General features: G+C 41.1%; 1 protein-coding gene across 2 annotated transcripts in view; it reads right to left on the reverse strand.

The window, feature by feature from the left end:
• The window catches only part of PLCE1 (phospholipase C epsilon 1), a 320,103-nt gene that overhangs the window by 269,439 nt on the left and 33,378 nt on the right, over positions 1–17,286 (reverse strand). For both annotated transcript variants that reach the window (XM_059169408.1, XM_059169409.1), the window contains exon 2: positions 10,290–11,826. In XM_059169408.1, coding sequence (XP_059025391.1) covers positions 10,290–11,471 — 1,182 coding nt within the window. In that variant the 5' untranslated portion in view covers positions 11,472–11,826. The remainder of the gene's footprint in view (positions 1–10,289; positions 11,827–17,286) is intronic.

Consider the following 17,286-nt stretch of genomic DNA (forward strand, 5'->3'; position numbering starts at 1 on the left):
GAACATTTCCCTTGTTATAGAAAAGTTTTTCAAGGCTAAGAAATTATTTGATGGAAGGGTACACAATCTGGAAAAAGTGAAGCCATGGGGTTTTCCAACTGCCAAACTCCCACATGCTGGCTCTCAAGACACATCCACACTCACTATTAAAGTGTCACCATTTATAATTTGGTGCTAAATTTTCTGAGCTAGGCTACTCAACAGGGTATACAGACAAATTGATTCCTTATTTTATTAAAACACAGGGATAAATTGAAGTAGGTGTCGGTGATAAAAGTCACCTAATCTCAAGCTGAAAATGAAGTTATGAAAACTAGGCCAGCATCACAATGGGGAAACCAAAGGGTCAGGTTTCAGTAAGCAGGTTCCCCTGGATGCTTGCAGCATTTCTGAAAGGAAATAGCTGACTCCAGCTTTGTTTTGCTGCCGCTAGAATAGTTTCAGAATCCTCTTTCCCTCCAGGTACCTCATGCTGAAACCTCAGAGCCTGGAGTAAGAGGAGAAAAGTTATAATTGCAGGGACATTTTATAATGTTTGCCCTGCATCTGACTACACAACCAGCCCCATTTTTTTTTTTTTTCTCCAGCCTCACAGCCCTGTGAAGGATGTGAAAACTTCACTTTAATGGTGTGACTATGGAAAGAAATGTTTCTGAGTAATGTTTTCATACTCAGGTCAGTTGGTCAGAACCCTTGAAGATCACAGAAAACTTTAAATTAAAATGGAAAAATACTAAATTATGCTCCCAACAGTTTGGGTCATTTCAGCATGATCATGAATAAACTATAGATTCTGAGTCAGATGTGTGCAGTTTGCTTTGGACTTTGTTCTTGCTTACTTACTTATAAAACTTTCAAAATGTACTTCAAAATTACAGCAATTCAGTAAAAAATTCAAACCTTCGGGCTTGGTTTCCTCCCCCTAGCAGGCTGAGTCATAAAAATAAATCTTAGCCATTTCAATAGCCAACACACCCCTCACATTAAGATTTGGTATTGTTTCTCATCTCTCCCATTTCATCCAAAGGTCACACCCAGATCACATTTGAAGACAGAAACAGCTCAAGGGCTCATCCAGCTCAACATTTGCTCACTTTAATAAGGGAACAGAACCTCTGCCAAGTTATAGGGATGAGTTACATCAGAATCTTCCAGAGGAACCTCTGAGGAGTGGTTATGAGTCTGGGCTTTGGAGGCAGCCCAAGCCAGGTTGGAGTCCTCACACTGTGTGACCTTGGTCATGTCTGGAAAGCGCAGTGCCTGGCACACAGTAAGAGCCCACCAAGTGCTTGCTGTTTTCCTGCTACAGACATTGCAGGGCTCAGCCACTGATGAAGAGGCACCTCTCCTGGGCCCATCCACTGCTGCAAGGGCTGGAGAATGAGTGTTCCCTCCAGATCAAATCTCCAGGAGGCACTGCTGGGAGAGGTAGAATATTTACTCAACCATAAACCCAGGGTCAAGACTTAAATCAGAAAATCACAGACTGTTGGGCTTTCAGAGTTAAGAAGAAATGTATAACTTATAATGTACTAATATATACAAATTATACAACAGTGTCTGACAGACAGTGAATACATGTCTGCCCTCACTTTTTTTTTTAAAGTATTTATTTATTTGGAGAGCATGAGCAGGGGGAGGGACCAAGGGAAAGGGAGAGAAAGAATCTCCAGCAGATTCCACATTGAATGCAGACACTGATGGGGGTTGGGGGGCTGGATCCCACAACACAAGATCTGAGCTGAAATCAAGACTCAAATGCTTAACCAACTGAGCCAACCTAACTTTGTTTTATACCCAGAGGAACTAAAATCTCAGGTCCTACAGTGACTTGCTTAAGGTCATACAACCAGTTAATGGGCGAGGTGGAATTGATACTTAGGTCTTATTTTGGGTATGTGTGTATGAGAGAGAGGGCTGACCCATGTTTATTAATGAGAGTCCTGGAGGTCAGATGGATTGAAGACACTGATCAAATACCTCCAAACTCAAGAATGATCTCTTCAACACAGCATGCTATCCCTATTCCTCACATCACCAACCCCAACCCTGACCACCACTGAGAAACAGAAGCTAGATTCCCTCTGGTCTATGATGGAAATCTCTGCCTGTAAAGACTGGGGGTGCTGAAGGACAGGGACAGAGCACCAGGATCTTGAGAGGAGGGGGCTTCTTTACTTTCTGGCCCATTGCAGACAATAGCAGTCTCAGATGCCTGCCTTGTGAACACAAAACATTTGGCAACTTTCCCAAGGGGTTTTTGCAGCCATTGAAATGGAGGGTCAGGGGCAAGGAGACGGAAAAATGTTTCCTCTCTGTCTTTCAGGCCAAGTCTGTGGAGGTGACAAGCATGGGTCTCTAGGTTCACAGGACTGAAAAAGACCCTTCTGAATATCAATGGAAAATTCTGATTCTATTCTAGGTATTGCTCAAAGTGTTTCCAAGCTCTGATGCTCAGGGGGAGGCCAGCTATTAAGCCCGAACTGGGTCTGGGGAAGGACAGAAGGAGACATCAGCAATGTGTGGAAACTGTCTTTATTTATAATTCAAGGAGTCACTCAAGAAATATGCATTAACACTGACTGTCAGTGAAACTCTGGATTGGGGTCCGTGGTGGGGGAGAGACCCACAGGGAGGACCACCAACAGGATGTGAAATCTAAGCTCAGGACTAAAGAATGGGTAGAAACTAGCCAGGTAGAGAGGGATGTTCTAAACCAGGGGGACTTTTACTTTAAAGTACCAGATAATAAATACTTTAGTCATTCCAAGCCATAGAATCTCAATTATAGCTCCTCGACTCTGCTGTTACAAGGAGTAAGCAGCTACAGAAAATACATGAGTACTAAAAGGAATGAATGCAGCTATGTTCTGATAACCTTCATTTGTGAACACTGAAATTTCAATTCCATATAATTTTTAGATGTCAGGAAATATTATTCTTCTCTTATTTTTTTTTTTATTGCTTTAAACACGAGGAACCATTTTTAGCTTGTATTTTAACAGTATCTGCATGAAGGTCTATGAAGGGATAAGTCCAAGCCATTCCTGAGCTGAAAAGATGACAGGCATTTCTAAACCACAGACTCTTATAGACCCTCTACCCAGGACTGGGACTAAGATGAAACAAGTGAGTTGCCTAGAGCTCAAAACTTAAGGAGGTACTCCCTGATAAGTAGAGAGCAGGCACTTCTGAGACCCTGAGTTTGAGTGCCTTCTTAAAAGTTGCCACCCAGGCACCTTGTCTGCCTCAACCTAGGCCTGGTCCACCACTTGTGCATAATGAAGTACACTACTATAAAGTGGTGCCCTTCTCAACCAGCCCTGCCTTGGATGCCATGAGTGTAATGCACAAGTTTGCAGATGACAATCTGGTTCCCAGCCACCACTCTGGGGAACAGAATTTAGGTAATAAGAAAAATGGCCTACATAATACAAGCTTTTAGAAGAGGAGGGAGAGACTACACTGACTGGAGTCTGGAAAGAATTTGGGGGAGAAGAAGATAAAAAACTTGACTAGACCACTGTTGATGGGTGGGTGGGTAAATTTAAAAAAGACTGAGAATGAGATCAATATCCAAAGAAAATATTTAACAAATTTCACTGTGCATTAAAATTATAAGCCTTCTTTACTACTTTCTTGACTTGCATTCATTATATCCATATCCATACCTACACACACACACACACACACAGACTGCAAATCATTTATGTGATAATGGACTTAAATCCAAAATGTAAACAACTTGATAATAAAAGAAATTTTAAAATAGGCAAAGGATTTGAATAGGCATTTCTCCAAAGATGTACAAATGGCCCATAAGCTCATGGAAATTGCCCAACATCATTAGATATCAGGAAAATGCAAATCAGAAGTACAATGAGATATCACCTCATATCAAGTAGGATGGCTATAAGCAGAAACAGGACACTAAGAAATGTTGGTCAGGATGTAGAAACACTGGAACCCTCGAACTCTGCTAGTAGGAATGTAAAAAGGTGCGGCTGCTGAGGAACAGTCTGGCAGTTCTTCAAAAAGTTAAACGCTGTTACATAATTCAGTAATTCTACTCCTGGATATGTACTCAAGAGAAATGAAGACATATATCCACACAAACACTTGCAAATGGATGTTCATAGCAGCATTATTTATAACAGACACAAAGTGGAAAGAATTTGATGTCCAACAACCAATGAATGGATATATAAAATGCTGTATGTTCACCCAACGGAGTATTACTCAGAGGTAAAAAACAAAGTTCTTATACATGCTACAGAGTGGCTGTACCTTGAATCTTAAAAATATTATGTTGTGTTAACTACACTGGCATTAAAATTTTAAAATGTAGCAAGCTAAATGAAAGAAGCCAGTCAAAAAAGAGTGCATACTATATGAGTCCATTCATCTGATGGTCCAGAATAGGGAAATGTATAGGCACAGAAAGGAGATTAGTGGATGCTGCTGGGTGGTGGAAGGGAAGCAGGATGAAGGGAATGCAGGGTGATTGCTAGAGGGTGTGGGGTTTCCTTCTGAGGTGATGAAAATCTTCTAAAATTGTGTTGATGATTGCACATATCTGTGAATATATTAAAAAACACTGAATTTTGCATTTTACACAGGTGAACTTTATGGTATATAAAATTATATCTCAATAACTCTATTAAAAACAGAAGAAATCAAAGAAGTTCTTCTTGCCTCCAAAGAGCTCTACTATCGGGATTCAAATTATGGGTTCTCCTTACCTTTGAAAGATGATAGTGTCTCTGAGTTGCTGAAGACTAAGCGCTTGAGGGGTGATGGCCTAAATGACAGGGATGGGGCAGGGGCTCAAGGGCTGAATGTTGGTTAGGGTTAGGGATTTGGATGCCTGAGCTCTGCAGGACCTATATGTAATCTGAGGCTCTGAACACATCCAGGCCAGCTGCTAGAAAAAAGAACCAATAGACGGAACACTATATTGGTGTCACAGGGCTCGTCAAGACCAGAAATGACCCAGTACCGCTGTCTGAGAACAGCTTTTCAGGGTGGGCCCTGCCTAAGCCATGAGTTAGTCTAGTCATGGAAGGGTCAGGGGATAGTCACCCCTCACTCCCAGTGATGCTTCAGTCCTTGATGCTGAGTCCTGTGGTCACTGGGGAGGAAACCTCCACACTACTCCAGGAGGTCTATGAGGCCTAGAGGGACTGCTATACTTAAATCAGCAGCCAGGGAGGGGACCAAGAGGAGAGGGACACTACTAGCATTCATGACTATGGGAGGTCACTCTATGGGCAGACTGAAACCCTCCTGTGTAAAAATGGAGGGTGTGCATTATTAGATCAGGGCTCCATCTGATCATCTTATCCTTGCCTACAGGTTCCAATTCTTTTCAGGCCACAATTTAACCATGGCCCATTACCAGGGATGAGGCCTTTCCAGCTGCTAATTCCCATTATGCCGGACATCTGGGGAAGTGGGGGGGAGGGAATACTAGTGCCGATACTGTCTTAAGGCTACCGTGTGAATTAACAGTGGCCATGAATATATTCACCTGAAATTAGTGTCCGGGGTCAGCATTTTTCCTTTTCATTCCATTTTTTGGCCTAATCCTAGTCAAAGACCTGGTGTTACTACAAAGATGTGGAGGTAAATGTACCCTAAACTGCCCCGATGCAGCTAATAAGGGAAAGTTGTCCAATCATCACAGAGTCAGCCTCTGACAGCCTGTCACATTTTCCACTGATGTACCAGACGTGACTAAACTGTGCAGGGGCCGTCCATCCGGGAGCTGGATTCCCTTTCACTGTGCTCAGCAGGAAGGGGCCAGCATCGTCCCATACCCATGTCATGAACTTGACATAACTCTTAGTAATGGAAGAGGAGGCTTGGCATGCCATGAAGCCCAGACATTTAACTTAGCCTGCACACCCTGTGAAATTTTAATTATTTCAAGGTCCACACTGTACCCAACCTGTAGGGAACCCAATTTCTGGAGGAGAAAATAAAATATCTTGCTACTTCAGCAGCCATCTATTACAACACTGGACAGCAGGGCCCAATGGATATATGATCATCCCTAAAAAGTTACAACCAGGAAGACGAATTTATTATTGGTTGGTGCCTTGACACACAGCAGAGAAAATATGGACTCAATAACATATATACTGACAAAGGTATGTATGTTAAACATTCAAAAATTTTTCATTGCCTCCGTAGTTTAATTCTCTGTGCTAAAGAGTAGAAAAAAATGAAGAAGATACATTTTAGAAGGAAGAAAGAAGAGTAAGAACTAGCAACACAGGAGCTGGTTTGGCTTTCCTTCCGAATTTACAGTTTTTCTAGTCTGATTTTTTTAAAAAATGAAACTTCATTGTTTTCTATTTTGCTGTACCTATTGTTATACAGTAAATTGTCTTGTGGACCACGTCAGGGAGATCAGTGAAGTGATGCTATGGGAGCTGGTGGCCTGTCTGTCCCGGCTACCCTCCCCTCCTCCACGCTCCAACCCTCAAGGCACACGGAACTCAGGTTACATGAATGATTGCAGCACAGGCAGAAACTTCATGTCTTTCCTATTCAGAATAACTCTAAGTACCCTGAACTCCCCCAAAATTCTGGCAGAGAGAATTTTTTAAAAGGAAAAACACCCTTAACCAACTTTCAACCTAGAGATGTCAGCCGCTTGCCAAAATATGCCATCTTGTGAAGCCAATAAACGGAGAGCAGGAGAGCAGGAGGAACGTGGCTGAAACTGGATAAGGGGCAGGGTTTTCATTTCTCACAAGCAGAGGGAGGAGGATACCAATATGGTTAGCCAGTCAGCAAGCATTAATCCTCATTAATGTCTCCCATTCTTCTCTGCACAGCTGTGCAAACATAAATTAATTGGGTCATTTTGACGAAGGCATACAAGAAAAAAATTTCCATGGGAGGCAGAGGAACTAACTAGACACACAACACATTCTTGAAATGTGCAGGAAGGACTGTACAAGCTACCGCATCTTAGACAGGGAGACAGACATTCAAATGCACAGCACCATGAACTGCCCCTATGGGAGAGGCTCCAAAGAGCAGAAGGAGGTGGGGACATGTTCATGACAAAGCATATAATAAATTGCCAGAGTGAGAACAGTGGCTCCCACTCCATGCCAGATACTGTGCTGTCGACTTCACAGTGTCATTTCATTTAACCCCCTCAAAATATGATTACCTCCAGTTTACATATAAGGTGATTAGAAACAAAGAGGTAAAGAACTTGCTGGAGATCACACCAGCAGCAAATGGTGGACTCGCAGTGGTTGACTCACCCCAGAGACCATGTTCCTAAGATGACACTGTCCTGCTTTCTATCTAGTTGGCATTAGGCTTGCATCATGGAGAGTAGATAAAAGGTATGGCCACTTCTTGACCTTAATCAACTTATAATCTGATTGGGGAACCAGGATGGATATGTGTGAGATGATCAGGAATGGGAGCATTCCATCAAGGTCCACATTATTCAGGTGAAAGAAGCCACTTATAGGAGTTGGGGAAGTGGCTATAATTCATCTGTGCAACTCTGAGAAGGATTTCTACCAGACCCTAAACTAAAAACTGAGATAGTGAAAGAATACTATACTTGAGAAAATACTGACTCATTCCTGCTGTGGTATAGTTTGACTATTCAAAAAGGATTCTCCCTTTCAGAACTCTCCCTTCAGAAAGGACAAGACAGTCAGCCCTTTCCCCCAGCTTCATTTTAAGGGTTCATAAATACATCCACAGCCTCCTGGAAACCAAGTCAGACAGGAGAGAGGACTTCTTGGAGTTTACTCTGACCGAGGTGTGGCAACCTCTCCCAGCCTCCAGAGACTAAAAAGGAAGAGATGATTTGCATCATCTCTTTGGTCCTTTTCAACTGGAAATTACCCATCTCAGGGCTCTGACCGACAGAAAGGGGCAGACTGGCAGACTGGAGCTCCCTAGCTCTGTGGACATTCCCAGGAGAAGAAGTGGCTCCAGAAACTGGAGGAGTGAGTATGGTCATGCCAGAAATTATTCTTCAATTATATATAGCAGAAGCATGACCCTCATGCCTGTGTAACTGGGTGTGGGGGTAGGGGACGGTGGCCTATGATAACAGTTCTCAACCAATCCGCTTCCATTCCCTTTGCAGCATTTAAATTTCTGTTGCATTCTTAACATTCAGTTTCAGGTGTGCATGAATTTTTTAAATCCCTGCATTTTTAATTGGAAAGACACATTACTGTGATGAGCTCCTTTCTCCCTACATGGGCAAAATTCAGTCAGAAGAGCTGGGGAGTCTATGTGTCGCTGATATCACTCTTCTTGTGACTCAGGTTTTATGAGGAATCAGGTAAGGTGGCAAAAACAAATCTGGGAACTTGCTGGGTGAATGGTAGGTTGAATGTATAGAAAGAATGGCCTGCGGGTCATCCCTTTTCAGGCAGGCTTTTGGCTCAGCCCTGCCACTCCTGAGAGCCTAAGTAGGGTCAGGGTCTTTAGGATGGAGCAAATATTCCCTAAACGTCCTGACCAAAGAGCAAAGAGCTCAGTTAAAGCTCCTGGACAGTGGTTTTCAACTCCACAGAACCATAGAGTCACCAGGGGAACTCTGAAAAAACATTTATGCTAAGCCTGACCCTAGCGATTCTGATTCAGAGGGTCTGGAGTAGGACCTGGACACTGTGGTTCTAACATAGAGCCAGGGTTAGAACTGCCACACTGAACACAGCCCAGTCCAGAAGCATCAGTGAGTGTGGCAACTCAATCAATGGACACCGAAATGAACAGAAGTCTTCTGTTCAATCCTAGCTCTACCACTTAGCAGTTAAGTGACCTTGGCCGAGGCACATGACTTCCCCGAGACTCTGTTTCCTTAGCCATACAATGAAGTTAATGATCATACCAATACTGGAGGGTAGCTGAGAGGATTGCATGAAATCAAGTATATAAATTATGTGACCCGGGGCGCCTGGGTGGCTCAGTGGGTTAAGCCGCTGCCTTCGGCTCAGGTCATGATCTCAGGGTCCTGGGATCGAGTCCCGCATCGGGCTCTCTGCTCAGCAGGGAGCCTGCTTCCCTCTCTCTCTCTCTGCCTGCCTCTCCATCTACTTGTGATTTCTCTCTGTCAAAAAAAAAAAAAAAAAAAAAAAAAAAAAACTTAAATTATGTGACCCAACGTCTGGCATGTGTAAAATGCTCAGTAAGTATCAGCACCTGTGACTGATGATAATGATAGTAAAAATACACCAGTTATGTTTCAATAAAAGGCATGTTCTTCTAGATTGGGTATTTATTCACAAGGCCAGGTCTTAAGGAATTGGGAAACACTAGAACGTGAAAGTTAGACATTTGGCACATCCTGCAATTATGAATATAGGAAACAAGACTCAGCACCGGGAGCAGCACCTGTGATCTTATCACCGATAGAAATCACAGATGTGTCCCTATTTTATGGTCATGGTCAAAACCCTAAAAGAATATTTATATTTAGGGTGACCAACTGCCCTGGTCAGCCCGGGACTGAGAGGTTTCCCTGGATGTGGGATTTGCAGGGCTAAACTGGGAAAGTCACAGGGAAACCATTCCGTACTGACATCCCTTACCACTTAGAAATTACAGTCGTCATCGCCTCACTGAATGCCACTGTTTAATGTGTTAATAAAGAAACACCTACTCTGCTATATATCGCAATTTCAAACCCTTTCCTCGTATGTATACATATGGCCACATCATCTGTGTCCTTTTTAAAACTCTATTTCATTTGATGCATTTAAAAGCATTATTCTGAGTCCACAGACTTCACCAAATTGCCAAAGGGGTCCATAGCACAAAAAAGGGGAAAAGGGAAGATACTGGGAACATTGGTTGGAAAATGAAGGAAACCAGATCTTTAAATTCTTTTAGGTCCTGCAACCTAAAAACATGTCAGAAGGAAGACATAAGCATCTACCTCCAAAGGACATGACTAGTTAATCAGTCAGTGGAGCTGCTTTCCCCCTATCAGGAGTCTGTGTTATAATCCTACATACAGGAAACTGGGGGTCTGCCTAATTTCTGCACTCCTGATGACATATATATGTGTATTTTACATATATACTTAAATCATTGCAAAGTCAACTCAATCTTAACAGCTACCGATTGGAGTATCTGTAAGGTCTACTAGTTTCTAGTAACTACAAAACACTTCCCTGAAGAATCACAGTTTGACAGAACTTAACACTTTCCATGAATTAAAACAATGGAAAATTGGATTTTTCAAAGATCAAGTTTAAAGAAGTGGTCAAAAAGAAACTTTAACTCCTTACCCGATACCACTGGGCTTCTGATAGGCACTGGCTTCCATCCTGCCTAATCGCCACCACTGACAGCTGTTCCAGAACTCTCCCACAGGGCAATAAAAGACCACTTCTCTTCTGATCGATGTAACTGTAAGCTTCCAGCCCAATGTGACCAGAAGGCAGAGTCCTCACGATTGCCCTTGTCCCGGTATACACAGATTTCTTTATTTCCCTGTCATTTTTACAAAATCTCCTCACTAACAAAGTGGACCTCTCCTTTTTGCTCTTAAAAAAATCTTCTTCTACATCTTCACAGTTATCAGGGAAGTCCTCAAAATGGCTCAGAAAAGTCTTGGCAGGGGGACTGTTAGTCAAGTCCTCCCTGCAAAGGCTGTCACTTGAACATAGCACACTGGCCCTTCGGCAAGAACCTTCAAAGCATAAGTAATTGTCATCCAAGGTGTCACAATGATCACATTGCAGCTGCCCATTCTTATTATCACAGTTTTCAGCCAATTCCATAAGTTTACAAGTATATGCCGCATAATTTTTCTTTTGCTCCCCACCAACATCAGGCAGTGGTACACAGTTTCCACAATCATCTAAAATCAAGTTGCCTGACAGGGTACAGAAAGTATCTGACACTCTTCTGTCAACTTCATAGTGAAAGTGAAATGCTGCTGTGTTGCCATCAGGGTGTGCCTGGCCAGTCTCTATGATGGCCGACTGACTTCCTAAGGGACTAATGTCCATGGGAGGTCCATCAATTTCCAGTTGAATTCCAGGGAACACCTCTCTTTCCAGTGAGGATGGGATTCCAGTTTCCAAATATGGGTCTTCCTCCATGACAGAATCACACGTGTCATAACACTGGCTCTTTGTCAGTACGTTGTTTTGGTTAATGTTAAGGTTTTCCACAGAAACTGGTGTGCTTTCTGTCCAGCACTCTTCATTGCTGTTCTCATCACTCACTATTTTCTCCCTTGCTATTGAGAGAATCTTGGGCAAGTTGCTTCCAGAAGGTTCTTCGTTAAGCTTGTTCATCTGTGCAGTGGTAGAAGTCTGCCCACTCTGCCTGATGCTATGTGCCTTCAGAACACTGATGTCTGAGACCTTTTCACTACTTTCATCTATAGCCGATGGAGTGGATGTTACTTTTCTCTGAGTTACAGGTGTGAGAACAGAAGCTGCCATTTCTTCTGATGTCATCTTCACACATACACAGGTTTTAGCTATTACTGTTTCTCCTCTCTGGTGATCATGTCAAGATTTTTATAAAAGAACTTATTATTAAAATATTATTTCTCAGATACAGAAGTCCTCTGAGAAACAGTGTGACAATTTTTTTGATTCAGATTCATTAAGAGCCAAATAAATTTCCCCAGTTATTACTTTCTGATGTCTGCAATGTTTTTCTAGACCAGGGTTTTAAGGTGGCAGTTCAACTTTCTTTCCTCTATTATTTGAAGTAATTCTTTTGGAGAGTTTTACTCAGGATTGCATTCTGCAAATTCTGATCCATCACTGACTTACTAATGATTTAAAATTCCAGTTTGAATGTTTCCTGAAAGAAAAAGACATGATGTCAAACACTGTGGCACTAAATAAAATTTTTGAAATGAACTTCATAATAATTCTAAGCTAATGCAAAATATGAATCAATTTTGAAGAAGGAGTTTTGCAATTGACAGCTACTTTCAATATTTTAGGTATTTAGTTTTCTGATTTAATATTTCAGAAATTCTGTTTCCAGCCTTTTTTTTTTTAAAAGATTTTATTTATTTATTCGACAGACAGAGATCACAAGTAGGCAGAGAGGCAGGCGCAGAGAGAGAGAGAGAGAGAGGGAAGCAGGCTTCCTGCAGAGCAGGGAGCCCGATGCGGGGCTCGATCCCAGGACCCTGAGATCATGACCTGAGCCGAAGGCAGCAGCCCAAACCACTGAGCCACCCAGGCGCCCCTGTTTCCAGCCTTTAAAGTGGAGTAATAACAGAGACCAGAAAAATCCCCCCACCTTAAACAACTGAAAAAAAATCAGAAAAAAATATGAAATAATGGTTTTTAGATATCAAACAACAGGTAATACAGAATAGTGATTCCTGAAATAAGGAAAAACAAACAAATGAGGTGAGCCCTATAAATGCCCTAGTTTGTAGCTTGAGAGCTTTTAGCCATAAGAGAGGAAAGTGGAACTCAGGTTGGGCCCAACAGAGTGCTGATTTAAAGAAAAAACAAAGTTGAGAGTTCAGTAAGGCCACAAAAATTGGAGAAAGAAGACAAATTAAGTGGAGAAGAACAAAGATAAGAATGTTGGCAGGCTTCTCATGAGGAACAATGCAAGCCATGAGGAGGTGGGTGGGGGATGGGGAAATAGGGATTAAAGAGTACGCTTACATGATGAACAAATAAAATAAAATAAGAAACAATACAAGCCCGATGAGAGTGCAGTAAATCTTTAAAGTTCTAAAGTACTTTCTTTTAGTACTTTAAAAGAAAAAAGAAAGAAAAAATACTGCCAAGTTAGAATTCTATGCCCAACAAAAATACCTTTTGAAAACAAAAATAAAATAAAAACTTTCTAGACACACAAGAGCTGAAAGAACTCATCACCAGCAAACTTGCATATAAGAAATGGTAAAGGAAGTCCTTTAGGCAGAAGGAAAATGATACCAGATAGAAATCTCGATCGATGCAAAAGAAGAGAGTATTTAAAATGTTAAATATGTGGGTAAATACAAATTTTCTTATTGTAAATCACTTAAGATAGTTGATCTTTTGAAGCAAAAGTAATAGCAATGTATTATGGGGTTTCTAACAAATGCAGAAGAAAAATATATGACAATAAAAACACAAGGTCAAGAGAAGAGAATGGAAGTAAAGTTACAAGATTTTTTTCTACATGAATTGGTATGATATTACTTAAACACAGGCTGTCATAAGTTAAAGACATATACCCTAAGTCCCAATGCAACCACTTTAAGAAAAGATATAGGTAATAAGTCAAAATATTAGAATCATAAAAAAATTTCAAATAATCTAAAGGCAAAAAAGGGGAAAAGATGAACAAAGAACAGATGTGGTAAATGGAACTCTCTGTGTGTACTCTCTCTGTTTTATTTTTAATTTTTTTAAAGATTTTATTTACTTATTTGTGTGTGAGAGAGAGAGTAAAGCAGGGGGAAGCAGCAGGCAGAAGGAGAAGCGGGCTCCTGCTGAGCAAAGAGCCTGATGTGGGGCTTGATCCCAGAATCCTGAGATCATGACCTGAGCTGAAACAGATGCTTAGTCAACTGAGCCATCCAGGCATCCCTCCCTCTGTTTTATTTGAATACGAAATTATTCAGGTGAATATTAGTGGACATAAAAATTTTCAATTTATGAAGAGCATTATTAAAAAATAATTCAGCTTATCTTTATTCTCCAAATTACTGAACCCTGTTCTATGCTGGGAACTGTGTAATGGGCTAGATATCCAGGGCCTGCTTGCCAGTATATTGAGAGGAAGAACTGAACAAATTTCAATCCAGTATGGCAAGTGTAATTATCAAGGATATACAAGGCACTGTGAGACCATAGGTGCCCATCACAAGTATACCATTCCTTTGTACGTATAGCTGTCCTTTCCAAGACAACTGATGAACATTCATGTTCTGCTGTCAACAGCAGGTTTGACCTATCTTTGCCCTTTGCCACGTAGGTGTCCGTCTTCCCCTTGCTTTTTCCTTTTCCTCTTGTCCTAAAAAAGTAGCAACTCCTCTTCCCTTATGTATGTAACCCTCAAGTGCAATCACAAACTTTCACCTGCTCCCAGCACATGCAGTCTTCATAATTACCTTGAAAAATTAGAGGACACCCTATCAATCAGATACTTCCCAGGGAGTTAATCAGCCCACAAACCTTTCACATTCTCCTTCTAACTTGGTTTCTTTCTTATTTTCTTTGGAAAAATGCCTCTATTATTTTTTGGGAAGATATGCTCAGTGTAAAACAATTCAAACAATGCGGAAAAGCACAAAGAAAAAATTTCAACTTAACATAAATCCCACTATCCAGAGATAATCACTATTAATACTTTGAGGAAACTCCTTCCAGGAGGCTCCCTATGCACCAACACACAGAGATACATGTATATAATTACACAAGCACCTAATCAAATCATGCTATAATTCTTGATTTACACCTGCTTTTTAAAATTTTTTTTTACAAATTCAACTCATGAATAGCTTTTCATGTCAAGAACTATATAATTTCTTTAAAGATTTTATTTATTTACTTGACACAGAGATCACAAGTAGGCAGAGAGGCAGGCAGAGAGAGGGGAGGGAGCAGGCTCCCCGCTGAGCAGAGAGCCCGATGCGGGGCTCAATCCCAGGACCCTGGGATCATGACTTGAGCTGAAGGCAGAGGCTTTAACCCACTGAGCCAGCCAGGTGTCCCAGAAATATATAGATAATTTTAATGGCTTATGGCACTAACTTGATTTCATTATCTTTGGTCTGTTTTTTAAAGTAACTTTTAAAGCCAAAGCCTTCAGATTGACTGTTAATGTGTCCTTTCTCACCTATGGGAGAAAGGTAATTCAAGGCAAGTGCTGTTTAACTTCTGTTCTAAGCACTTGGAAATTATTATCTCATGTAATTCTCACTCAACCCTACAAGATAGCATGATGGTTTTAAAGTATGTCCTCAAATTCTTTGATATTCCTCCTTTCAAAAGCTGAAGCCTAACTGCCTTCCCCTTGCATGTGGGCTGTACTTAGTGACATCCTTCCAAAATACAGAATATGTTGGAAGTTACAGTTTATGACTTCTGAGAATAGATCAGAAAAGGTCATAAAATCATTGGGGTTTCTTCCTTGCTCTTCCCCTTCTTTGCTCTGGGGGAAATCAGTTGCCATGTCATAAGCAAAGTTCCATGTGACAAGAAGTGAGGCCTCCTGCCAACGGCCACTGGTGAGAGCCATCTTGGAAAGGGATCCTCCAACATGTCAAGCCTTCATGTGATTGCAGTCATGGTCTACATGTCTACATATTGATTCGAACCTCATGAACAAACCTGAACCAAAACCACTCAGCTCCCAAAATTCTGAGCCACAGAAAATGTGAGATAAATGTTTATTGTTTTCAGACACTGTTTTGAGGTAATTTGTTACACAGCAAGAGAGAACTAATATAGATCAGTTCTATTGTTATCCATATTTGACAGATTAGAAATCAAAGCACAGAGAAGCTAAGTCACTTGCCAAAGATCACACTGCTGGAAAATGGTGGAGTCAGAATTCAAACCCAAGAAACCTGACTCCAGAATCTATGCTCTTCACCATAGTATGCTGCTTTCTTACTACCTAGTTTGAAACCTCATGGGTTTGAATTCCCGATGTCTGCTAGCTGATGGGATCCATGATTTCTGGGAGGATCCTCTTTTATTTGAGTTTGTCTCTGGAAGGCTGAGATCTTCATTTTGCCTCCAGCTGTAATCACAACCAAGGACTAAAGACTCCATCTCAGGTCATTCTTTTACTCAAAAAATTCTTATTGAATACAATGCTAAGTGAGGCAGGAATCTGCCCCTGATTTCTTTATAAGCTAATAAATCATCAGGTAAGGTAAAGTATAAATAGGCTTATAATGTGGGCTAACACAGAGAAAGAACATGTAAATCAGATAGTGGGGACAAGGCAGGGGTGAATGCAGGGAGGGTTTCCTGGAAAGATGGTGATCAAGCTGAATTTTTGAAAGATAAAAAGGAATTAGCAAGATAAAGAGGCGGGGCATCCTTTTCAGAAAAGATCAAATGTGGATTCTCACGGAGAAAAACAATAAGACATAGGCCCCTAATACTTCATGCAAATATTTTAACCATGTTGGGTTTAGTTTGATTTCCTCACATATAAGACAGAAATAAAACCGCCTATTCCATCAGACTGTGGAGAAAATGCTTTGGAGGACACCTGGAGACGCTCAGTCATTTGAGCGTCTACCTTCAGCTCTTGGATAATGATCCCAGGACTCTGGAATTGAGCCCCATGTTGGGGAGCCTGCTTCTCCCTCTCTCCCCTGATCTTGTTCTCTCTCACTATCTCTCTCTCTCAAATAAATAAAATGTTTTTAAAATGCTTTGGAAACCAAAAGTCTGGGGCAAATATTTGTTATTCTATGCCTTGTAAAGTTCAGCAGCTCTGTTGGTGACATGTGTTGAATTTACTTTGGCAAGATGCCCCCACTCCACTCACCAGGTTCACCCAAATTTAAATTTTAATTCTATAACTGGGACTGACTCCCTGAATCCCAGCTGCATGACCATGAGCTGGTTATATGATCAATTCCAAATTATACTTCTTATTTCTGTAACATTAGAATGAAATACATAATTTATATGTCAATTATAAATGTTAATTTTCTACCTACCTCCTCTTGGTTAGCCCTAGGTCATCTATGAGGGAAGATGGGTTAGGTTAAAGTTATAAGTAGCATTAAACAGCTGGCTGAAGAAAACCTGAAGCACTGAATAAGATCACAGTCTAAAAGTTCTGAAGAAGAAAGAGATGGAGAAAAAGGTTCTTCTTTTCTTAATGTGGTTTGTAGGGAAGCCGAGAGAAGGACCAGTCTGAGAGAGATCAAAGGATATGTGGTTAAGAATATGGCAGAATAAGAAGGAATTTGTCAAGGTAGCATTTCCAAACTAGAGATGAATTGGGATGAGTAATAGGTTTAGAGAAATGATTGGCCATGAAGTATGGCTATAGAAATGATGCCAGGGGTGCTAGAAATCCTAGCCAAAGTAGTAAGACAAGAAAAAGAAATGAAAGGTTTAAGAAGAATCAGGAGTGACACAGAGTAAGTTTTTATCTTCAAGATAGAGAAATGTAAGTTACAAATAACCTTATAGACAAATTTCCATGGGCTAAATCAGGGGCTGGCAAGCTAGAAGTCCAAATCTGACCTGCTGTTTTTGTAAATAAAATTTTACTGGAACACAGCCATGACCATTCATTTATGTAATGTATATTGTTGCTTTTGCATTA

The sequence above is a fragment of the Mustela lutreola genome, chromosome 4 (assembly GCF_030435805.1).
Source record: "Mustela lutreola isolate mMusLut2 chromosome 4, mMusLut2.pri, whole genome shotgun sequence".
Taxonomy (NCBI): domain Eukaryota; kingdom Metazoa; phylum Chordata; class Mammalia; order Carnivora; family Mustelidae; genus Mustela; species Mustela lutreola.